Source organism: Ahaetulla prasina, chromosome 13 (genome assembly GCF_028640845.1).
Source record: "Ahaetulla prasina isolate Xishuangbanna chromosome 13, ASM2864084v1, whole genome shotgun sequence".
In the NCBI taxonomy this organism is placed as follows: domain Eukaryota; kingdom Metazoa; phylum Chordata; class Lepidosauria; order Squamata; family Colubridae; genus Ahaetulla; species Ahaetulla prasina.
In genome coordinates, this window is record NC_080551.1 from 17,341,067 (window position 1) to 17,367,076 (window position 26,010).

Consider the following 26,010-nt stretch of genomic DNA (forward strand, 5'->3'; position numbering starts at 1 on the left):
GCCGTCTGTGGTGGCCCAAGTGCTCTGCCAGTGAAATTGGGCTCCCGAGCTCTGTTTTCTCTGGCAGAGCAGCACAGCACGCTGGTCCTTCACCTGTTTCTAGGATAGCCCTGTAGGCCAGATCTAAGCATCCCACGGGCCGGATCCAGCTCCTGGGTCTTGAGTTTGACACCCCTGGTCTGGAGGTTTTTTTAAAAAAGGACTTTATATCAGGATATTATTGAACTGTCATAACCAGCACTGAAGGGTCCTTGGTGGTCTCTGATACCCAAACTAGATTTATATTGATATATTGACCATCAATTGTGTTGTAAATGTTGTACCTTGATGAACGTATCTTTTCTTTTATGTACACTGAGAGCATATGCACCAAGACAAATTCCTTGTGTGTCCAATCACACTTGGCCAATAAAATTCTATTCTATTCTATTCTATTCTAGATAGCATCATCATCATCATTATCATCATCACACTGATGATGTTACCTAGTTTGAGTAATGAAACATCTACAAGAAAACTAAGCTCAGGGGCCACTAAGGATCCCTCATTTCAAACCTGAGCTACAAATATTCTCCTTTACTGATACCCAGCATGCCTTATCACTGGTCTGGTTGGATAGCGCTCTTGAGAATGTCAGTCAACAAAGTTTTGGCGGCCATGTGTTCCCATGTCTGAGATAAAACCGTTGTAAAGATCACAGCTTATAAATAGACTACACGAAAAACTGCAGAGTCCTAGAAACACCACACGATTTTTGAAAAAAACAGTGCTTAGTCCAGATCAGAGCTTGGTACAGTTTTGCTGAAACAAAAGTGACATCTGGTGTTTAACCAATTCAAACCCGTACAAATACCTCCGCATTCTGTTTTTACTACTCTGGGTTATGTTCAGTACTAGCCTACCTATATCTGCTTGGGATTGAACACTAAAACATCATAAATATGCAGAGGCAAGCTGCAAATTCCATTGGAAGCTACAGGGGTTTTAAATTCCTTTTAAAACAAATGTATGTTAACTTTATTTCCAAATCAAAATTTGCCAACATCTACTTAACATTGACTACCTGCTATAAATAACATTTAAATCAAACAAGAGAGAAAATTCTTGCTTGTTATTTAGAAGCATTTGGGGCAATAAAATAGGCTTAAACCTTATGGAAGCCTTGCCAGGTGTAAGGCAGGTGAGAAGTGATTTTACATATCATCTCCTGAAGATGGATGGTTAATTGGCAATTGGTGAGAGTGATTTTAAGCTAAAAACTGGAAAGGCTTCCGTAGCTGCTTAGAACTCATTTTTTGGGAGTAATTTGGATTAAAAGAACAACTACTGTATATTGAGAAAATCCCAATGCTATCTCTGAGGTATTTCTCATTACAACTTGAAAATATTAGCAAACTGCAAAATATCAGATGTAAAGTAGAGTAGAGTAGAATACTTTATTTAGCCAAGTGTGATTAGACACACAAGGAATTTGTGTCCAGTGCGGAAGCGCTCAGTGTACATGCAAAATAGCTCTGAAATAGTATTGCTAAATAACATGTTTACAATTTATGAAATTAATTTCCTACTTGCCATGGTGAGAGCAAGATCTGTATGCCTTTACTGGAACCACTCGGCTTCTAAAGGGTCCCCAACATATTGGACTGTTCTACATGTATTTGTATGGATCCTGGTTGTGGGTGCAATAATTAACAACTAAAAGCTACACACAGTTAGGAACCATATAAATACAACCTGTAGAACAGCCCAGTGCAAATATTTTGGCGTGAGAGGGACGTTCCCTAATGATGGGCTCCAGAACAAGCTCATAATAATTTCAATTTATCACATAAAGCAGTAGATAATTATTGTAAATTCTCGTAAAATGGTGGGATCCCTCCCAATGTATGCATTTTTGTGGCGGTATGCAAATATATAATGTCAAGCGGTGGCAAAATCAGGAGATTCAGGCAGCTCAAACTAATATGAAGATTTATTTCAAGCTTGAGCTCTCTACAAAAATCTGAGCCACTAATGACCGAGGGAAATGAGCGGGAATCAAGGTATTCAAGGTGGGCTGGGCTTAGATCTCTTGCGGGCACGAAGGGACTCATGATTTATGACACATTTGACCCCTCCCTCGGACTCTGCCTGGTCATCTCCTACATTTATGGTTCAATGGGATATCTGGAAGGGGGAAAACTATAACAAAATTCCTAAAACATTCTGCTAGGAGTAATATAGAGTTACATAACTTAGTTTGCATGACTTGGGATCTTGCAAAAAAAGAAAAGAAAAAAAAGAAAGTTTCAAGTTACTTTGGCTCCATCATTCATTCCTCCAGGAACTTTTCTTTTTGTTTGGTATCTAATCACATTGCTTTGCAAAATACAGGCAGAAAAGAAAGTAAACAACACTAATTGTTGCAGCCTAGCAATTAGAACATTTTTCTAAGTAGGCCTTCCAAATTTCATCTTTCTTTCCAATTTGCATACAAGTGGCTGTCCTGGGGGCACAACTCAGCCTCTTAATAACAGTCCGGGTTGCATTTGCAAAGGCAGGAGACTGGACTCCTTGTGAACGGGGCTACAAGCAGCCTGCTCAAAATGGAAGCGTAGCCTCGGCATCGGATGGCTGATTCTGAGCCAATGCTGAAGTGTCAGTTTTCCTCAATCTGATGTTCTTCAGATGTGTTGGAGAAGGCAACTCTTATAATTCCCAGACTGCGTGCTGTAGGTATAAGCGTATCAAGTATGAACTTCAGCTGGCATCCGCATTCAATAGATTGCAACGAGCTTTCTGACTAACCCAGACCACCAACCACTTTGGCGAGATAATGGATGTGTTTTCTCTGTTCGCAGAATGAGGAAGCGTTGGAGAATGCATCTTTTGGCGATCCTTCAATCTATTCTTCATTACTCACCAACCAAAGCAATACTACAACTTCCTTCCTTCATGGGAGCTGCAAGGCTTAAAAAAGGCTTTTGTCAGCATCTCTCGAGAGATTTGCAATTTTATTTTTATTTTTTGCAAAAAAGAATTCAGCGTACTGCAAGAACTGTTCCTTTTTTTTTTTTTCCTTCTTCTTCCGCTGGAACTGCACTATCAGGGGTTTAATTCTGTTGCTGTTTCCCAGGAAAAAAACACTTTCAGCTGGACTGGGCTAACCCCCATTAGTGAGAGCTTCAGAGCAGGGTTATATCTGCTGAGTCTGCCCCAAAGCCCTAATCCTAATTATGCATCAACCTAATTACACACACCACATTACTTCCCACGCTGTACGGGAAATTATCTGATTCTAGGTAAAGTGGACTCTCTCTGTTTAGTGTTCGTTCTCTTTCTCTTTTTTTAAAAATTCATTTTAAGTCCGTCCCCTGCCATTTTGCATTTCTTTGTACTTTCTTGTTAAAACCATCCACATTAAAATGTTACATATTTTCCCCCTAATAAATTTTCCCCTGCGAGTCCCTTGGACTGCAAGGCGATCCAACTGGTCAGTCCTAGAGGAGATCAACCCTGACTGGTCTTTAGAAGGCCAGATCCTGAAGATGAAACTCAAATACTTTGGCCACCTAATGAGAAAGGAGAAGAGCCTAATGCTGGGAAAGATGGAGGGCAAAAGAAGAAGGGGACGACAGAGAACGAAGTGGCTGGATGGAGTCACTGAAGCAGTCGGCATGAGCTTAAATGGACTCCAGAGGATGGTAGAGGACAGGAGGCATGGAAGATCGTTGCCTATGAGGTCCCAATGGGTCAGACACGACTTCGCAACTAACAACAACATTTCCCCCAGTATATCCTTATTTTTTGGCAAGCATTTAGAATGTCAATCTGCTATACTGTCCTGTTCAACCAAGTGCAGGGACTTTCCTCCTGGTCACCACAAATGCCTCCAGCTCTTTTATTCTTTCCCTGACACTCCCCTTCATAGTGATCAAGCCCTCTGATTATTCACACGGACTTCTTAAAGCGTTTTCTTGACTGTTCAGAACTGATGAAGAGGGGCCAGTATTTCCAGCTGGAGGTTCTTCAGAATGAACCTATGTCAGACTGATACAGCGGTTTTTACATCCACATGACCATTATAGGGGCGTATGAGGTCAGCAGCCGTCCTTAAGCCAGCATATTTAGAATAAGCCTAAGGAGTTAACCCTCCTAAAGTTAACTCCAAGGTCCTTGTGTTGCATTCTCTGGAACCTGCTTCCTTACACTTCAGCAGCTGGGCTCAGCTGGTTATGCAGTTGGATAAGAAGATGCTGTCCCACTAGAGGTTCAGGTTAAAGATTCAAGGACCCCCGGCCGGATGGGTCACGTGCTGGCTCTGCTCCTGCCCGGACATCCCTGTTCTAGGAGCTGTATATTTCTTAACACATTTAGGATTAAGATCTTAGTAAGTGAGGAAGTACATTGCTTCTATCCATGTCCATGCTTAAGCTACAGTTCCGCTGACTTGTCTTCTGGAGCAGGGGTCTCCAACCTTGTCAACTTTAAGACCTGTGGACTTCAACTCCCAGAATTCCTCAGCCAGCAAAGCTGGCTGAGGAACTCTGGGAGTTGAAGCCCACAAGTCTTAAAATTGACAAGTTTGGAGACCCCTGTTCTGGAGGACATCCTCCTCGGACAGCAGTTTCTATCAGTTATTGGTTTTCATTAGTATTATTTGGAATTTGGCCTTATAATATACCAGAGAATGTTATTTTTGTTGAAAATGCTGACAACGCACCCTTCATAACCTATCAGTCAGGTTGATAAAATAGTTACTTTGTGTTCTGGGGTTTGCATCTAAATATTCCCCTCTCTCCACTCCTAGAGTAATCCTTTTTGCTCTTATTGGCTTTAGATTATCATAATCTAATTATGTCATTCTATTCATTTTTATACACTCTTGTACAAGCATTCTAAGTTAGGTATTTTGTGCCATCCTAAGCTTGCACCTTTAAAAACTTTTTAATCTTCCTGATTATTCTTATATTACTTACCTTTTTTTCCCTGACACACTTCGATATCAGAGGATGTTAAAGAGGTATGAAAACATGAATTAAATTTAGTGTTATTAGGAACAAATCAATTTCCAGCATATTAATTCACTTAGTTTGAGTCGTGCGCCAACTTTTCATTGTATTTCCCCCTCTGATTTCTTAGTCTGTCATTCTTCAGCTATATTACAATAAAAGACATACAGGTTTAGCTGGTTATGTTATATAGAATTTTAAATATGTTTCAGCTTATGATGTAAATGACTGAAGACGATATACTGTATATTCTAAAGCGTTAATACTTTATGATTAAATAGCTCATAATTAAAAATAGGGATCAAGGAAAGGAAGGTTAGATTTGGGCTAGTTTTGTTTTGGATTCATTTTTGGAATTTGGAGCAATTCTGTTCACTAAACTTTTCATAAAGGCAATCCATCAGATAAGCCTGGTGATGTAAGGTGATCGCAGCACCCTGAATTCTACCTGGAAAATGAATGCATCTAAAATAAAAATATTACCGTATATACTCGAATATAAGCCGATCCGAGTATAAGCCGAGGTCCCCAATTTTACCCCAAAAACTGGGGTAAACTGGGGACTCGAGTATAAGCCGAGGGTGGGAAATGAGGCACCTACCGGTTGGGGAAACCCTCCCTCCCTCAGCTGAGAAGGCTGGCGGCTCCCCCGCCCCGCCCTCTCACTGCACCGGCAGGGCTTCCGTCCGGTAAAATGTGAAAAAAAGAAAAAAAAAAACCTCGAGTATAAGCCGTATATACTCGAGTATAAGCCGAGGAGCTTTAAAAAAAAAAAAAACTCGAGTATAAGCCGTATAGACCCGAGTATAAGCCGAGGGGAAGTTTTTCAGCACAAAAAACGTGCTGAAAAACTCGGCTTATACTCGAGTATATACGGTATCTCATTATATCAGGATACTTCCATGTTTGCCTGGTGGAGTCTGCATTAGTTATAGATTCTGGATATTGTTTACGTAAGACTGCATGTTACACTAGTTCAGGGGTCTGCAAACTTGGCTCTTTTAAGACTTGTGGACTTCAACTCCCAGAGTTCTTAAAGTCCACAAGTCTTAAAAGAGCCAAGTTTGCAGATCCCTGCACTAGTTGAAACAGGAGGTAAATGAGGCATGGGTGACAGTGAGCAGGTCACCCCAATCCAGGAAAGGACACAGAGACACAGGAGATGCAACTAAATAAAATCTATCCTAATCGCAACTACTGTCTGCTCCTTGTAATTCTAGGAGAGTTCCCAAATTGTGAGCTACCTTTGAGCAGGAGAATACAACCCCGATTCAAAGTCAAAGATGGAATTTTCCTGGAATCATTTGGGTTGCGGCTACGAACCCAAAACCGCTGAGATTATATAGGTTCTCGTGCTTGAACAGGGGGCTGGACTAGAAGATCTCCAAGGTCCCTTCCAGATTCTATTCTATTCTATTCTATTCTATTCTATTCTATTCTACTCTCTGTCTAAAGTCTGTTCCTCCCCATCCTGACCCTGAGAGCCTCTAGGTATTGGGTTTAAGAACATTATCAATAACTAAACTCAGCTATTCTTAAATCTCAGATTTTATGGAAGAAAGCAGAATCATCGGCTGACCTAGAATTCAGGAAACTAAACTGCTCGTTGATAGTGTTTGCGAAAGGTTACATAAAGTAGTTGTTATATAGCTAATCGAACTTTCCACATGCAAACTTACCCCCTGTGTTTCTCCCTAATCAATAAAGTTATATTTTCTATCTTGTTTTGTTTTTGTAGACTGCCTTGAATGGGCTTTGCTTATTTGGAACATCAAGTTACATATAATAATAATAATAATAATAATAATAATAATAATAATAATAATAATAATAAATATAATAATAATTATAATATTTAATAATTATATATAATAATATAATATAATAATATATAATATAATATAATATAATATAATTATATAATAATATATAATAATTATTATAATAATTATTATAATAATAATAATTATATTATTATTATTATTATTATTATTATTATTATTATTATTATTATTATTATTATTATTATTATTATTATTATTATTATTATTATTATTATTGCAGGATTCTTTTTCTCCCAATAATGTTTTCAAGCATTTTGCATTTTGAAAAGGGTAGAAGTGTAAAGGAATCAAAGGCCTGTCTGGCAGGCATTTTGCCTAACAGAAAACAGGCAGGTATTATTCAGAAATTTCTGCCAGTATTTTCTGGCATTTCCCAATAACCAATTTAATAAAAGGACAACAGTTACTGAATAGAATTTTAAAAGGTGATATTCATGCAAAATAGGTTTTTTTCTGCAGCCTGAGAAAGCAAAGAGCCCTCCTCTTTTGTGGGAAAACAGCTGGAGATGTTTTGCCAGAAAGAAAGAAATATTCTGCTAGGTGCTGTGACATGCCAATTCTTTAACATAAATCACCCAGAGCTGATGAAATATTTGCATGGAACATTTTATTTGGGGGGGATGGCAGAGGCTTAAAGATGATTAAAAAGTCAGTGAAATCAAGAGGCAGAAATAAAAAAGGGCCAAGTGATGATATTAGAAGTGAAGAGTCACTCCTAATATAAAGAGAATGATGATTTTGAAGGGAATTGTTTTGGTGAGGGAACTGAGAAAAGGCATGCCAAGGAATTGAGCTGGGTTCTTGACAACAATAAGATACCCAATATCTGTTTTGCAGAAGTCTTAGTTTTAAAATCCAATCAACTAAATCTGGAAAATATCCAAAGGTACACCCATCCTCTTTATAGGTATAGAATAGAAGTGGGGACTTTTTGGTGTGTGTGTGTGTGTGTCTGGGGATTGTCAAGTGTGTTGGGTTTGGCCTTTGGATGTTATGTGAATTTCATTGTATGGGCATACTGGGTATATACGTACAATGACAATAAACTATATATATATATATAATATATATATAAATATAAATATATATATTTATATTTATATATATTTTATATATATACACACACATACATACATACATACATACATATATATATATATATATATATATATATATATATATACACACACATACATACATACATACATACATACATATATATATATATATATATATATATATATATATATATATATATATGGCAAACTCTTGACAACTCCAAGTCTTGCGGGCTGAGGAATTCTGGGAGTTGAAGTCCACAAGTCATAAATTTTGAGTTGGAAGACCCCTGGTATCGAATACACCGAGACCTCTCCATGACCGAGACCCACTGTTTTTCTTTGTATCAGTGCGGCTGCGGGAAGAGCACAGCTCAAATTTCTATTGAATGTTTGTGGCAGAAGCCTCCGAAGGGTGGATTGAATTACTGCATCCTTTGGCTACCCTAATCATGCCTTTTATGCCAGCACCACCCACATATTTTAGTCTACTGTCTGCCTGTGAAACTTAGAAGAGAATCGTGGTTTGGGATGCTGTTCATTGAAGGAATTCTTGAATTCATTTTCATGGTTTATGGTGGTACAGGAGTGGATTTACTCCAGTATAATAATAGTTTCTTTTCTGTAATCCACAGAGTGATTCATTTAAAGGTTCCAGCCATTATGAATTCACATCCAAGATGTACTCTGTCTCTAACCTATTATTTAGTTGATAGTCTATGATTTTTTTTTGCACATATGAAAAAGGGTGCACTTTTTGAGACCTGCTGGACTAGGTAAAGCTCTTCAGAGCTTATTGTTTTAACAAGGGTTAAGGGTAGATTACCTTTCCATAAAAATATGACGAAAAAAGATCACAAAATTTGAAATACAAATAGAAGGTAATCCAGTTAAATCAGTGTTTTATACTATTTTGTAGTAGCAGTACAAAAGCCTCGGGAATCTAGAATCTAATAATAATATAATCCAATAATAGTAGATAAGTAGTGACAAAATAAAACTATAACCTGCCGTGAAAAATTACCAGTTGTAATCTAACATGTATATTTGTGCTAAACAAAACCTCAATCAACAGGTTTTAAGAAAAATTGCCAACACAACGAAATAAAGATCTTGCAAATGTTTCAGATGCTTAAAGAGAGAAATGTTTTTGCCTCAGTGAGAAGTTATGATGTAAATAGAGTTATTCTATTATTAGTTTTTCTTGAGGTCTAAAAGGAAAAGAGATCTTTTGAATAACACTGATCCAGGATAATGGCCCCCAATCTTTTGGACACCAGGGATCAGTTCCATGGAGAGAGATTTTTCCGTGGACCAGAGTGCGTGTGGTTTTGCATCCCACGGCTGGGGCTTCGCTTGTTTGCATGGACCGGGGGTTGGGGACCTCTGATCCAGGAGAAACAGTCTTTCGGTACAGTAATAATAATAACAACAGAGTTGGAAGGACCTTGGAGGTCTTCTAGTCCAACCCCCTGCCCAGGCAGGAAACCCTACACCACTTCAGACAAATGGTTATCCAACATCTTCTTAAAAACTTCCAGTATTGGAGCATTCACAATTTTGGCAGGAAAGCTGTTCCACTGATTAATTGTTCTAACTGTCAGGAAATGTCTCCTTAGTTCTAAGTTGCTTCTCTCCTTGATTAGTTTCCACCCATTGCTTCTTGTCTTGCCTTCAAGTGCTTTGGAGAATAGCTTGACTCCCTCTTCTTTCTGGCAGCCCCTCAGATATTGGAAGATTGCTATCATGCCTCCCCTAGTTTTTCTTTTCATTAAACTAGACATACCCAGTTCTTGCAACCGTTCTTCATATGTTTTAGCCTCCAGTCCCCTAATCATCTTTGTTGCTCTTCTCTGCACTCTTTCTAGAGTCTCAACATCTTTTTTACATCGTGGCGACCAAAACTGAATGCAGTATTCCAAGTGTGGCCTTACCAAGGCATTATAAAGTGGTACTAACACTTCAGGTGATCTTGATTCTATGCTTCTGTTTATGCAGTCCAGAACTGTGTTGGCTTTTTTGGCAGCTGCAGCACACTGCTGGCTCATATCTAAATGGTTGTCCACTAGGAGTCCAAGATCCCTCTCACAGTTACTACTATTTAGCAAGGTACCACATATATGGTACCTGTGCATTTTGTACATAGCACATAGCTTTTATGTCATAAAAGAGATCTGAAGGTTAAACCAATACCTTTAATTGGGCCAGAAGAAATTGGCTGGCTAGCCAGTTATCCCATCATCTATTGTTGGGTGAAGCTACCTTATGCTTTCCAGAAATAAGCAGTATCATTTTCCATTCTCTGAAACCTCTGCCTTTTCAAGGACCGCCTTATGTAGACTACATTCTAGGTCTCCATTTCAAGGACTATGAAAGTATCAATTAGCATGGAAGACCATCCTTTTATAGCCTGCGTAGCAATGCAATTCATAATAACAACCATCCTTGGCAGGCATTAGTTTCTCTACATAGGTGGCTGGGTGAATTCAGTGTAGCCAGATGCTCTGAGTTTTGGTGTCTCGTTTGGCAGCATTTGTCCAACAATTGTAAAGTGGGTCCCCCAAATAAAACCCACCAAGTTTTCCACAAATACAGTAATTGTCTAATTCAATTCCAACAGTTTGAAGTTCTTTTTTTTTGTTGTTTCATAATTTTCCTAAGAAGGAGAGAAACTCCATCGTCGTCGTCATCATCATCATCATTATTTGAAATGTGCCTGTTAATTTGTATGCAACAGGGTTATACTGGTCAAACATCTTGGCCCAGTGTAATTAAAAGGCTGGTTAAGCAATATTGAGCTAAAGCAGGGGTCTGCAAACTTGGCTCTTTTAAGATTTGTGGACTTCAACTCCCAGAGTTCCTCAGCCAGCTTTGCTGGCTGAGGAACTTTGGGAGTTGAAGTCCACAAGTCTTAAAAGAGCCAAGTTTGCAGGCCCCTGAACTAAAAGAACAAGCAATGTTCAGGAGGCTGCGCTGGTGAATTCTTTTATAGTTAAGTTACAGTATTTTTTAAAGCTGATTTCATATATTTAGGAACATAACAAATCTGTAAGATATACTGAGTTCATTCTTGATTTGTTTGCCGCCTTATGAATTCTGTGTGCTGTTGTCAGCCATATCTCTGAATATCCATTTCCAAAATTTCAACATCATTTGTGACCCGGAAGATTTCCTATGCATGTGTACCAACGGTGAAAATGGCATTATAAACCGTCATAGGCCAACTGTATGGCAGCTACGGTTAGCATTTAATATGTTTTTTAAAAAGTTAAACCGCTAATTTTTTAGGAACAATTTGTCTTTTTTCCGGTTCTATGGTTTTAATACCTCGTGATCGTGTTAGATAAAACAAAAAATAGCTAGAGCCTTACGTTTAACCAAGAAATCTTTTGTTTATGTACAAAGCTGATCATCAGGTAGTGAGGCAAACTATTCTACCTCATCTGCAGCTCTCCACCTTTAACGTGTGAATGCTAGCATTGACCTACCATACGGAGCTAATGCCATGCTTTGTTTTGTTCATGGTATGTACCTTCATGTCAGTATTGACTTCTGGTGGCTGCCTGTACCAGTCCCTGCCATTTTCCTATTAACCAGTTAGCCATCAACTGATCAACTGATCATACTCTCATATATTAATTTTTACTCTGAAATCACTCGGCTATTTTTGGATTCAGAAACAAGCAGTGTTTCTGATGACCTAGGACGTATGAAGGGAAGGAAAATGGAGGATAGAATTCATATTTCTAGAAGAATTTTTTTTTCCTAACGCACTATGTCTTTTAAAAACTGATTAATATCCCATCATTGAAAAGGAGAGTGTAAAACAAAAAGAAAAGAAAGAAAGAAAAAACATGAAGAGGTCAAGACTTTGTCCCAATTCTATTTTGAGGCAGATGTCTTCTTTGGGAGTGTTTCTTGGCTGTTAGTCCTCAAGTTGAAGAGCAGTGATTTATGTCAACCACAGAGTGATTTTTTTCCAAGCTGTTGGTGGCCTGGTCAATCATTATTCATTATGATGAATAATGCCCAAGAAGACGTTAGTAAAAATAGATGTCCTTATTGGTGCCAGTCAGAATTAGATATCGCAGACAGTTAAGCTGCTTATCACTCTATAGTTCCCACCCCCTATTTTCTCCAGGATATTAAACAGCAGCCTGGAATTATATCTTAACCGTCAAATGTAACTTTAAGAAAACAAAAGGGTCCCCCCCCCAATTGCTAAATGAAAGCTTGGAAGAGACCTATGTATCACCATCTCCTATGAAATTTACACCCTTGCCGCCCAGTTTGAGAGCTGTTTATTATTATCCGATGGTTGCACGGATTTCTTTGTACTCATTCCCAGAGTTAAAGCTATGGTCAACCAGGTTCTCAGGAGACCCGATCCAATGGATTTTAATGAATTCTACGAGATTGAAGTAGTATATTTATCAGATGGGGTTTGGTAGCATTTCCACTCCATTCAAGCCCTCCCCGCTGGATGGAGGCGTCTTCTGGTATAAGCAGAAATTGCAGCAAAGCCCCAAAGGGCCATCCATCATAACCCTGGCAAGTGGGAAGGTTCTTCTTGCCAGAAAGAAAAAAAAAATTCCAAACCCCATCCGATAAATATGCTACTTGGCTGACCTACATGGCTCTATGGCCTAATAAAATCCATGCAAATTTGAGCAATGCTGGAACCAAAGCATCTCTCGGGAGAACAGTGCTGCAGGCTGTGTGTGGCACTGCATTGCTCCGTCCCCAAAAGGTAGCTGGAGCTATGCTTTCTTATGCAAGATCCCACATCCTCCTGGCTGCTCTGTGAAGGCCATTATGAGACTGAGTTGTTACATTAGCTACAGTTGTGTGCCAAAGCTTAGAGCGGTGGGTAAATCTAGATCCAATGATAAATTTCTCTGGACCCCTAAGTGTTCAGAAGCTGGCACAAACTCTTCATGGCATAAAGGCAATCGCAATAGTTTTCTGCAAATCTGAACACACTGTCTGTATATGCGCAATAGTTTACAGCAGGGACCTCCAGACTTGGCAACTTTAAGACTGGGGAACTTAAGACACGCTGGTGGGGGAATTCAGGATATTGAAGTCCACCAGTCTTCAAGTTGCCACGTTTGGAGACCTCCAGTTTACAGATTAAAAATAAGAAAACTGACTTAAGATAGAAGCCAAAGTTTGACCAGCCATTCAGTCAGTGCTTCCTAACTTCATACTTGATAGTGATTAAGACCACTAGAAACCAGGAGGCTGTGAGTTCTAGTCCCGCCTTAGCTATGAAAGGCAGCTGGGTAACCATGGGCCAGTCACTCTCTTTCAACCCAAAGTGTTCCAAGTGTATTAAGGTTTACTTTTGCATACTTTAGACAATGACCTTACAGTCCTGATCAATCAATCAAAACTTTACTGTATTTTCAGTGGGCTGGCTGTGTCCCAGCTTGGTAGATTATCATTTGTGCAGGCATCACAACCACATATGTTACATGTCAGGTTGTGTCTATGATTCCTGATTGACTAGGATTTTGTGTCTCTCATTAACAAAACTTATACTAGCAATTGTGTTTTAAATGACTTTTTGAAATATTGAAAAATGGAGCAGGACTGCTCCTTTCAAACCTTAACAATGTCCATATTAAAAATGAAGCTTGTGAAAATTGAATGCGATACAACTGTGGCTTAGTTATGCCAAATATTTTATATATTTTTTTCTCATTGTTCAAAAGAATACAAAACATTAAAATCAAGTATATATAATCAAATGCAGAGCACTGTCATTTCGTTCTATACAATGATGTCATTTGCTCTTCTATTATTTTCTCATAGGATTGCATTTTTCTGTAATTTATGAGGGTTGAAGTAAACACCCACTTTGTATAAATGGAAAAAGACAAAGATATGTAGAATATATATTATTAGGACATCAAAGGAGTATAATAATTACTGAAAGAGATGTGCATTTTAGACATTCTTCTTTTAGCAGCAAGCACTGATGATTCTTTTCGATTTCAAACATTCTAGGTTAGAAAAGATTGGCTAAGGTCTGCTATTTATTTTGTGCAGTACCTAAGTGTATGTGATAAAGTTTCTCTCACGCACACATTTTATACATTAATGGTTCAACTATGCATTTTTATGTGGGTGTGAAATCCAAAAGGCACAACTTTGTTATGGATAAATACCATCCTGTTCTGTATTCCTACAATTTGCTTTATACCAGTCTAACTGAAAACAGAAACCTCCCACATGTTTCCAGCTTTAGGGATCTGTCACTATAATCATGAGAAAACCCAGGCCTGTTGATAGCAATGATGTCACACTTTCAGCCTCTGTTCATTTAAAGCACACGGTTGAAGCAGACAAATTGGTTTTGGTATATTGCTCTGGATGCCTTAACAAGACATTCAACAGGACCTTCACCCAGGATATTGGCTAGACTAGCTTACAATATTAGAAAATAAACATTCGTTTGAAAATACAAGAAATGGTCAGGTTGAGTTCCCTTTCAAGGGCTGACTTTTTAAAGAGGAAACTCAATGGATATTGTTATAATTCAGATGTTGAGTGAAGGGAAATAAAAGTTGACGTTGGTAGCATTTTTTGTAGACCTGTTTGTACACAGAGCCTTCTGAGTTGTGGGACCTTCCATTGGCCTTACAGGAATCTCTGGGCAGCTGTGTGGACAAGACCTGGAACAGGAGCGCTCAACCTTGGCACCTTTAAGAGTTATGGACTTCAACTCTTAGAATTCCCCATAATGGCTGAGGAATTCTGGGAGCTGAAGTCCACAATTCTTAAAAGTGACATGGTTGGACACCCCCAACTTAGAGGAAATAAGCAACTGAATGATTCTAAGTGAGAACAGAAATATATCTGGTCCATCCAGCAATAACAGAGGAAACAGGTTTGTTTTGAAATCTGTACTTCCAGGACTGTGGGAACCTCTCAGACAGGGCAGAACTGCTAATGACATATTGACGTCACTTCAACTTGTTATCCTCGTGATATATTGAAGTTATAGTTTCCAGGATTTCCAGCAAAAATGGGCAGTGGGAATGCTGGAACCAGTAATCCCAATTCCTCGGCAGAGAATCAAATTGGAGAAAGTTGTACTAGTAGCTGAATTAATACACCCTACCTCCAACCACTTACTTCCAAAAACTTGCCAAGAAAACTGCAGGAATATGTCCAGGTGGTGCCCTTATCCATAGGGTGGACTTTAAGGAGGAATTTGAGAGACAGAAATCAAGAAGAGCAGCTGAAGTTTAATAGAACAGGCAGAAGAAATTAGGAAAGGAAACACCTAGACAAGGGAGTGAGTCTTTGTATATATGTATAGGTCAAGGGAAGCTCTGAATGTAAAAATTATGTAAGGTATTTTTAGATTTAAATAAAGACATGGGCAAGGAGGCTCTGTAGTGATAATGGCATCTCATATAATAATAATCTGGATAATTCTCTTTCTGAAACCCCATTCAGTTGCCTGATTCTGAACAATGAAGCAACTGAATTATTTGGTTTATAGAATAGAAATAAAATAAGCTTTGATTATTAAATAATCTACAAGTAATTGCAGTAGTGAAGATATCGGATAGATATTGATTATCTATCAAGAAAATAAAACTAAAAAAAAATCCTGGTTTTACTGAGATACATGTCTACCCTATGGCTACTCTGTTGACCAAAGGAAAGAAGTCAGATACTCCAAAGGGGTGGCCTTTATTTCTATTAATTATTAATCCCAGTGGAACCATGAAAACCAGAGTAGGAATCACATGACACCCTCTATAGTGGGATACATTTAATGCCCCTGGAGATGAAACGTAGGGTGTCTTTGTCCCGAGAGATGAAGAGAGGTTATTCAAGAATGCGACTGTCTTAATGGAAAGTGATGTTCATTATCTGAGCAGACAAAAGTAAGTTAAGGGGCTTGTTGCTCCATTGCTTTTCTACACTGTCCTTATTTAGGAATAAGGTTGAGATTATACATATGTACACACACACACACAGAGAGAGAGAGAGAGATAGAGAGAGAGAAAGAGAGAGAGGGAGAGAGGGAGAGAGAGAGACAATATGTTTTGGAACACCAAGAAGGGAGAGTCTTAAGATAGGATTGAGGGTAGGAGCAGAGAAAGCGAAGACAAATTAAGCATCCTTTTCTATCCTCATCCTTTTCCAGGAATAATATTGGAATACCAATATTGTACAGACGTTTGCTTGTAACTATGGAGTCCCTGAAACGTTAATAAGAGTGGTAGACTAAGAGGTACAGTTTGGGTTAGGTTTGGGACATGGAGTAGAGTGGGGAGCCAGGGGTGGGGAGCAGCTGAGAAGCATCGCTATATATCTCTTATTTCACACTCTTATCAATCGTACATTATCTGATTCTCTTCTCACACCTGTAAACTCGTATTACCCGAAATCAACTAGACTTCGGTGAAGTAAAATGAAATTACAAATCGTCAACAAAAAAAAAAAAGGCTGTACCAGATTAATCCCACCAAAGGAGGGCCTTCAAACCCAGGACCCTAGTTTCACCATCCAGAATTCCAGCTCATGTCAAACCTTCATGCAGGTAAAGATTTTTTGGCAAGTTTCATTAGTGGGGAGCAACCCCTCCCTCCCGGATCTCTCTCCCTCACAGTCTCTGTCTTTATGTCCTTCAGAGGGACTTTAAAGTTTTAGAATTCTGGATTCAAAACACTGATTTTGAATATGAGACTTTGGCACTGCTATAATTGATCCAGTACGTTTTGGATAACTATGTTAATCAACTTATTTTAATGAATATTTTCCTAAAGTTGGAGGAGGTAGAGTCCTCCCTTTTGATCTAATCCTGGACTTATTTTTTACAATAATGTATGTTTTAACTATATGGCAAGATACAACGGAGAGTAATAATAAACTTTATAAAGTAAATACAGCTGAAATAAATACAGTTCCGTTGACTTCAGACTGATATACATACCAGCACACCTTCATGTATATTATATTTGTGACGTATTACATGATAAATTGTTAATTCTGGTCATTTTATCCTGCAATTTGATCTGTTGGCTTCCTTAATTTCAATCTTTTAACCCATATAAAAAGACTCAGTTATTTTAGGAGCGCACACTTTTTAAAAGAGCCATATGATCCAACCAAGGGCTTACTTGACCCACAGAGATTGAAGTACAGTATATTTTGCATCATTATTGGTCACTGTGAGGTGCTAGAAATCCATCTAAAGAAATAGGAGGTAAATAGTGAAGAAATAAAATATGATAATAGCTTATTTTCAATATTGCAGGAATTGAGGGCCAAAAATAGAGATACAAGTTGTGTTACTTTTATGTATTTTGATATGGCAGAAGGGCTGGATAAAAATGGCTTAGTTTGGTTTTAGATTCTTATATTAAGATTTTATCTATTCCTAGTAATTGATTCCATGTAGTAATGACCTGAGCTAATATAAGAATCAGTTCTAAAAGACAGGTATTATAGACTGTTATAAATTGTGCCCATTGGCATAATTTTTTAGATGCAGAACTGCATAGAGTATACTTTTGACTCACCCAAGTCAATATTAAATATAAATAAAAGAATTATTGATCTAAGCTTCGCTTGTACACTTTTCCTTTACGTTCATTTTTTATAAATTATCCCAAGTTTGGTGTAAAACTATTAATTTTAGCAAGACACTAAAAGTGCATTTCAGGATTTTCTTACCAGTATCACATCATAAATCAGATTTGTAACGTGACTCATATCATTAGTACTTATGAATAATTTTTAAAAAAGGAATGGAAGTTGGACTTAAAAGATTCATTTATCAGTTCTCTTGTAGATTTTAAAACAATGTTCAGCTATGGAAAAAAATGTTGATTGTCAAAAAAGCATTGCATTTTTATTATATTCGTGGACCATTTCAGTTTAATAAACTATCAGGATAATAATTTTTTTTTTTGCAATATGTAGTTTATCATGACCTCTTCCCCTCTTAAAATTTGACTTGCGGTCAAGTGTTGATACGACTGATTAGACACTCCAGACCAATATCTATAGGGAGCTTGTATTTCAATCCTAAAATCCCATCCGAACTGTACAATTTGAGACTTAATACATACCAGCTTTAATTCACTTGTTATATTGGGCTTTCTCTGCTAATAGTTACCAGCTGCAAGTAATACATTAGCAGGTCTGTAACACAGAGGAAACATATTATTTAAAACGATGCCTTTTAAATAAATCAGGACCAAATGCCCTTGTCATACGATTCATAGGAAAATGCTTAATTGCTAGTGTGGCCCAATATCTCCTATCCTCATCGTTTACTTTGCCCAGAGCAAAGTAAACGATGTTTTCCGTCCGCATTGCAGGAAAAGGGGTACTTACTGTAGTTGCTGTTCAGATCTCGTCCTCCTTTGATTTTGCCCCTCTTGTCGATCTTGACGTACCATTGAGTTCGGCAGAACAGCCTTCTGACTCTCAAGTCCCCCCCTTCCATATAATCGTAGCTTCTAGTATGTCGCTCTGGGGAGGAACAGTTCACATTCGTAGCCATTTGCTCTGGGTTCATGTCATTGCAAGCTAAGGACAGAGCGCCCACCAGGAAGATAATGTAAAAATAGGATCTGTAGAACAAAGTTGGCAGGATCCATGTCAATATCCATTTGTGCATTATAGTGCAGTGTTCTGGGTGCTCACGAACAACATAATGAAAAAAATCCGTCTTCAGTAGCTCGGCGTTCCTTGGTCATTGACCTGTCCTGTGTTTTTTCCCTGGATTTGTAAAGTGACTTAACCAGCAATTGTGCCTCCTCTTGCAAACAAACAAACAGACCAAAAAAAAAAAAACAAAAACCACCCAGAAAACAACAAAACTTGTTTTCAAATATCGGTTCTACTATATAGAATCGGCCCTTTAAATATCCTCTGTCCAGGGATTTCCTTCAAAGAAACAGGTTGCAGTACCCTCGGCTGCTGTAACTTCCTTCGCTACGCGTGTTCACTGCTCGTGCTGAAAGCAAAAGATCTATTAGGGAATCGGTACGCATAAATAGTTATGGTCATTACATAAGCAATGAATAAAAGAGTAAGAAGGGGAAAAAAATGTTTATGCAGACACGTTAGCCATGGTCTGGGACTCCACGATAGCCTCTTCAATGTTGATAGCCCCTGTTCGGCTGGCTTCTCCTTCTGCACGTCTCCCTGTGCCTTACAACTCAGCTCAGTTGCCAGACTTTAGATGCAGAAAGCCACACTTCAACACCCCCCACCCCATCATTTGATTGCGTCTTATTACGTTAGGAAATTCACACAGGCTCGCTCCTGTAACCCAATTGTAATTATCAGGAGAACTGAATAACATTTCTCCCTATTTTTACTCACTCCACACTCCACACACACACACACAGAGAGAGAGAGAGAGAGAGAGAGAAAGATTTATTACTGCTGGCTCCTAAGAAACTGTCAGGAGCGTTACCTCCGATATTCCAGAAATGACGAGGATGGGAAACTGTTAGCAGCTAAGAGCAATCTTTGGAGAAGTTTCAAAGAAGACGGATGACTTACTTGCTCCTGTTGATAACAGCCGGACACACAAGTATTCCATTTCTGCCGTTTGCCTTTTGCAACATGAGAGGCTCTACTGTAGCTCCAAACTTTCCTAGCTCAGAGAAGACTGCGACGGATCATAATTGTTTCCATAAATCAACATGCGCAAGAGGGTGTGTGCCTATACACTTGTGTGTGTGTGTGTGTTTGTGTGTGTGTTTATGGCCGCGGGAGAGAGAGAGAGCGAGTGAGCGAGAGAGGGAGAGTGCATGTGTTGTCTTTAGCTTATTTAGAATTAATTTTTTTTTTAAAAAGGAAAACCTTTGCTGACCTCTCTTGGAAGCAATTAGGACATAACCAGTCAGCTGTCAGTGGAATACATGAACGAAAATTGAACGCTGTGTAGTCATCAGAGGGAGCTCTGATCGTGGTTGATGCCATGGATCTCAAGTCTAGAATCCTGAATCCTTTGATTCCTAAATACCAACACTATCATTACTGTTATTGACTATTTATTTCGTAAAGCATGATCCTTTCCTGAAGCACATGCACATTTTTCTCCAAACTGATGACTGCACTTAACTTTCTTTCATAGGGGCTGATTCGAGTAATATTCTGACTTTCTCCCCCCCCCCAAATTGTACACATTGGCTATAATAATTGGCAAGACTTAATCTGGCCTATGTCGGTCAGCTTTGGCCACTGTCAGTCCTGGCCATCACTTGGTAAAGAAATAAAGTGAGAACATCAAATGTATTAAAATTAATAGTGATCAAGACATTCTCCTCTGGTTTTGTTTAAGCTCTGCAAAGATAGAGGCTGATCTTTTAACAAACGTGTTCCTAACGTTGTCCAAAGTTGAAAATAAAGCATATGCAAGCGTTCAGGAGAATTTCTAGTATTTATCTAGAAGCAGATGCAAAACTTCACTTCACTGGTATAAACGCTTCGTCATGCATGACAAAAAAAATGGACTTGATTGCATTGCACGATCTCTTTTGATAGGCTAGGGTATGTACTGTAGTTTTTAGACTATCAGACCCTCCAGACTATAAGATGCACCTAGCTTTTGGGGAGGAAAACAAGAAAAAAAAATCTGCCTCTGCCTCCCAGCAATTTGTCTCCTTGCAGCAAACAGTGTGGTCAGCTTCAGCACAGCCTGATTTAGCACGAGCAGCTGATCTGCGGTTGGACTGGCCTCCCGGAATACTACCAATCAGCTGTTCCAGTCTGTGGGGATCGCCACTGCCCATTGCCACGGTTGCTGCCCATCGCCACTGCCGCCTATCGCCACCTCTGCGTGCCTCATTTTTGGCTTCCGTGCGTCCCATTTTCGCCTCATTCCAGGAGGCAGGGATAGGCAGTGGGGTTAGGCAGTGGCAGCGATCCCCACACCCTGGAACAGCTGATAGGCGATATTCCGGGAGGCAGGTCCAACTACCAATCAGCTGCTCGTGCTAAATCAGGCTATGCTGAAGCTGACCAGGCTGTTTGCTGTAAGGAAGCAAATTGCTGGGAGGCAGAGACCAAAGGGTGGGGGCTGGCGGGTGGGCGGGGCTTTGGCAACATTCACTGTATAAGATGCAGACATTTCCACCCACTTTTTTGGGGTGGGGAGTGCCTCTTATGCACCGAAAAATACAGTATCTCTCTCGGTTCAATAGTTCTTTAGAGTTGATTTTAATTTTGGGAAAATCAAGCTATATGTTTTCTAAATAAATAAATAAACACAAATGACAAGAACCAGGCTGACAGGTGTGAGAGGAGGCTGTCATTTTTTGTTTCTTTAGACTTTGCCTTGATAGCTGGTATCCTAAGTGCTCTTTGATCTGTGAAACTCAGGTTCAGCTTTGATTAAATAGATCCTCATGTGAGATCCTTTTATGGAACACCAAACTCGTGACAGACAGACAAGACCTGTCTGGTTAACCGTATCACAGGTACCAAATGACTGCATTAAGAGTTAACCTCAAAGCTTGTAGCTTGAAGGGAGGGTTTGTTTGTGGAGGAGACTAAGGAAGGAGAAGATTAAGGAAAGCCTATGTATAACTGGAGAATGAAGGACCCTCCCAGACAACTGCAAATAGTTTAGGTCACAGTTGTAAAATGGTTGCTTTCACATTGGTGAGGAACTGTATCAGCCTTCTTTGTCAAAACTCAAGCATGGTGGGATTTTCACTTTCATCGCAAAGCTTTCTTTCTGCATTCGTTTTTATAGCTCATTGTTTCAAGAAGTGCACAAAAATGTAGCTATTACTTTGTAACGGGATCAAGTCATTGACCAGTCAACCCCATTATAGTTTCAATATGCTACAATGGCTGCTCAAGATCGCATAATTGGGACCTGAGATTTTTAAAATTGATTCCATGTCCTTCCAAAACCAAGTAGTTTTGGTTAGAATGATTTTTTCCCCCTTTTTGTGTCCAGTTCTCGGAAGACTGAAGCTGTCAGAACCTTACCATTTTCTCTGCATGGTTTTTCAGAAATGGTTAGCCATTGCCTCCTTCCTAGGGCTGTCAGAGAATGACTGGCCCAAGGTCACCCAGCTTGCTTTGACCTTAAGGCACTACTGTAACTCCCAATTTCTAGCCTGATACCTTAACCACTACTTCAAACTGGCTCTCCTTCCAAAGCCCATATAGTTAATATGATTAGAACAGTACTGTTGTACATACGTTAGTATGATTAGTACAGTATAGTAATACATACAGTGCAGAGAAAATCACAAATGGGAAAATGATAAATACAACATCCATAGGTACGCATCATATTTGGTTTTCCTGCACCTGTAATTTGACTGTGTGACCTTTTTCAGTAGCAGCTATTATGTGCCAACCAGTGGTAGGATTCAAAATTTTTTACAACCGGTTCTGTGGGCATGGCCTGGTATGCGTGGCATGGCTTGGTGGGCATGGCAGGGGAAGGATATTGTAAAATCTCTATTTCCTCTCCACTCCAGGGGAAGGTTACTGCAAAATCCCCATTTCCTCCTGATCAGCTGGGACTTGGGAGGCAGAGAATAGATGGGGGCGGGGCCAGTCAGAGGTGGTATTTACCGGTTCTCTGAACTACTCAGAATTTCCGCTACCGGTTCTCCTGAACTGGTCAGAACCTGCTGAATACCACCTCTGGTGCCAACTGTTTCACCGGTTGTGTTGTTTTAAGCACATACGTGCTTATATGTACATAGAGAGTCGGTTTGGTTTGATGGTTAGTGCACTAGCCTAGCAACCAGGAGCCTGTGAGTTCTAATTCTACCTTAGGCATGAATGCCCAGCCAGATGATGACCTTGGGCCGGTTACTATCTCTCAGCCCAACCCATCTCACAAGGTTGTTCTTGTGGGGAAAATAGGACAAGGAAGGAGTCTTGTATATGTTAGCCATATTGCATGATCTATAGAATAGAATAGAATAGAACAGAATAGAATTTTATTGGCCAAATGTGATTGGACCACACAGGAATATATCTTGGTGCATATGTTCTCAGTGTACATAAAAGACAAGATATCAAGGTACAACACTTAGAGCACTTAATGATAGTCATAGGGTACAAATTTAACACTTAATGATACAACACTTAATGATAATTGTAGGCTACAAATAAGCAATCAGGAAACAACATATACAAACTATTGAGTCCGTAGGTATCCTGCCATCACTTTTACTTATTTCACAAGGGGCTTCCCACTCACACGTCTGCAGCATCTCTTAGAAGATGGGCTTGGTGGTCACGAATTAACATTTTCTAATATTTAAAGTTTATCCATTTTTTGGGTCATCTCTGCATAACTAACTTGTTTGCTCACATATCCAATATAAGTTACCCTACTTTACCTGATACTTTGCTTCAGTTCCAGAAATCTGGAAATACTCAAGCTTTTAGAAAATGTTTTTCATATTTTTCTTCAGCTCTGGAAAAGAAATCATTTTGGTAAATTGCGTAGTGAATTATTTCCAGGGCTTTTCTAGCTTAGGTTTTTTTTAAAAAAAGCCTTGGCTAAAATAATCCTTGATTCATATTCTGCAGCACTGAATATGCAGTCCACTGTATTAGCAAGACGTCCATCATTTCTAAGGTGTGTCCACTTGGGAGTGAGGAATTATACATTCAGTGCAGAGAAAAATCATAAGTGGGAAAATGATAAATACAGCATCCATAGTTATGCCTTCCAAATTATATACTTTTTATATGCGCCCATTATGTATGTGCCCATTACGGTATATACATTTTCTTGAGGAATGATTAAACGGGATCAGAAAAGTGAATATATTCTGCATACTAAATATATTTCGTATATGTTAGTATATATTACTATATGCTTGGTATAAATATACTAAGTATGCACTAAATGTTTTGATCCTGTGACATGCCATTGCTAAGGTAGAATTCTTGTAATTCTTTAAGCATTCTACTGACATAAAAAAAATAGCTGAAATGTTTTAAAAAATTAATTTTGGCCCTGGATTTTAATTGCATCTTGAATTAATCTTATCTGAATCTCACATGGATCAACGAAGCAGCAGATTTTAATGATGAATAAACTGTACACCTGTGGGGGGGGGAAACAAATGAAGGTACATTTTACAATAATTACTGCCCATAAACTTAGAGGCATCTGTGATTGCTTTTTATATTTCTTAGTGGTAGATACCTTGAAGCTTACAAATCTGAATGCTGCAATTCGTAATGTAACTTTAAAGGAGAAACTATTTGTGCTTGGCTAATATTTAATTGTGTCAACTTGCACGTCACAGCAGCCTAAAATTATATACTACGAGTTGATGTGGGCCAATGTTTCCAGTTTGTAATTTTATTTATTTATTTATTTAATAAATTTAAAATATTTCCAGGTGATGTTTTTGGGAAAGGATCTGTTTGTAGGAGATATGCATTCTCACGTTCTCCAAAGTGACTTTTTGCCTTCAAATCCAAATTACTGGACTATTAATATTTAATAGCGTGTTCAGATTGATCAGGGATTTTTCTGCTTTAAATTTCTAATTACCTCTTAGAATTTTAGCAAGCCAGACATCAAAAGACTAATCACTCTTAATGAATAATCTTGACAGTCCTTTTAAAATTTAATTTCTTATTCCAGTTCCTCCCATTGGAAATTCTGGACAAAATGTTAATGATACAGCAGAAGATTGAAAGCTATTGCCTAAACTCTAAAAAAAAAAAAATCAAGAATCAGTAGAAGGATTTTATATTGCCTGCAGAAATGGGAAGGAACATCCCAAATTTGAAACTATCTTATCAGGGGGACAATTACTTCATTTGATTCTATTTGTATTAGATCTCACTAAAGAGTGGACTTCCATAAAGAGTATTTATTTTTTAATCTTTTTTACTAGACTTCTATTCCACCATTATTTGTACATCATAACCTGCTAATTTTTAAATTACATAACTTTTCAGTCCCAGTATTTTTTTTTCAAAATAAGCAAAACTCTTAATAAATTGCCATAATATTGTTTTAGATTTAGGAAAAAATACATATCCAGTCATGACAGGTTGCGCCTCCCCTTTATTTATTTTTTTATAGAATAGAATAGAATAGAATAGAATAGAATAGAATAGAATAGAATAGCATTGCATTGCATTGCATTGCATTGCATTGCATTGCATTGCATTGAATTTTTTATTGGCCAAGTGTGATTGGACACATAAGGAATTTGTCTTGGTGCATACACTCTCAGTGTACATAAAATAAAATATACATTCGTCAAGAATCATAAGGTACAACACTTAATGATAGTTATAGGGAAACAGTCAGTATAAATCTTAAGGATACCAGCAATAAGGTTTGGAATGGAGAATCAATATTGATTAACTGGAAACAAAATAATTACAGAATTGTAACTACTGTAGGATGAATGACTTTTATGATAATACTGGACCACATAATAATGATGAGACTGAACAATGTCCCGATTGTTAGTTTTCTGGTTCTCTTTTTCAGCTGTTTAACATTGTATTGATAAAGAGGAAGTTAAAACTGTATATTGGATATCGCTCATATACCATTTTCATAACTTCATATTTATTTATCAAAACGAATAATGTTCAAGGATCTTTTTGCTTTTATTGCACATTCAAACAGGGGAAGCCCCCTGTTGATCTGAAGGATATTTTGGATTTAGGTAATCCAATAGTTGAGCTATTTCATCCCTGGAAAAGAAAGTGATGTCAAATTCCTTCCCAAAATGTTGCTTAGAAAACTATGGAGCTGTCCATATAATTGCCAGGTGTCAAGACTGAGGACTCATCACCCCCAAACCAGAAATCAGGAGATTTTCTTTCTACCTCTATCTAACCGCTGCATTGAAAAGTGTTGTTTGTACAACCCTGATTAGATCACCATATATATTACCCAATACCAGGGGCCTCTGGTGGCTCAGACTGCTAAGACAGTCTGTTATTAACACAGCTGCTTGCAATTACTGCAGGTTCAAGCCCCACCAGGCCCAAGGTTGACTCAGCCTTCCATCCATTATAAGGTAGGTAAAATGAGGACCCAGATTGTTGTATATAATATACAAATGGATGAAGACTATTGCTTAACATAGTGTAAGCCGCCCTGAG

The 26,010-nt window shown here is 38.5% G+C and overlaps 2 protein-coding genes across 3 annotated transcripts in view; one reads left to right on the forward strand and one right to left on the reverse strand.

The window, feature by feature from the left end:
- FGF7 (fibroblast growth factor 7) overlaps positions 1-19,672 on the reverse strand; it is a 30,668-nt gene extending 10,996 nt beyond the window's left edge. The window contains exons 1-2 of one of the 2 annotated variants that reach the window (XM_058156539.1): positions 19,441-19,672; positions 18,262-18,886 (exon numbers count right to left, since the gene is read on the reverse strand). In XM_058156539.1, the coding sequence (XP_058012522.1) occupies positions 18,262-18,547 (286 nt within the window). In that variant the 5' untranslated portion in view covers positions 18,548-18,886; positions 19,441-19,672. Of the gene's footprint in view, positions 1-18,261; positions 18,887-19,351 lie in introns of both variants that reach the window. The other variant, XM_058156540.1, reaches the window with a different exon arrangement.
- Positions 1-26,010, forward strand: part of FAM227B (family with sequence similarity 227 member B) — a 97,359-nt gene that overhangs the window by 30,346 nt on the left and 41,003 nt on the right. The gene's annotated exons all lie outside the window — the stretch shown is intronic.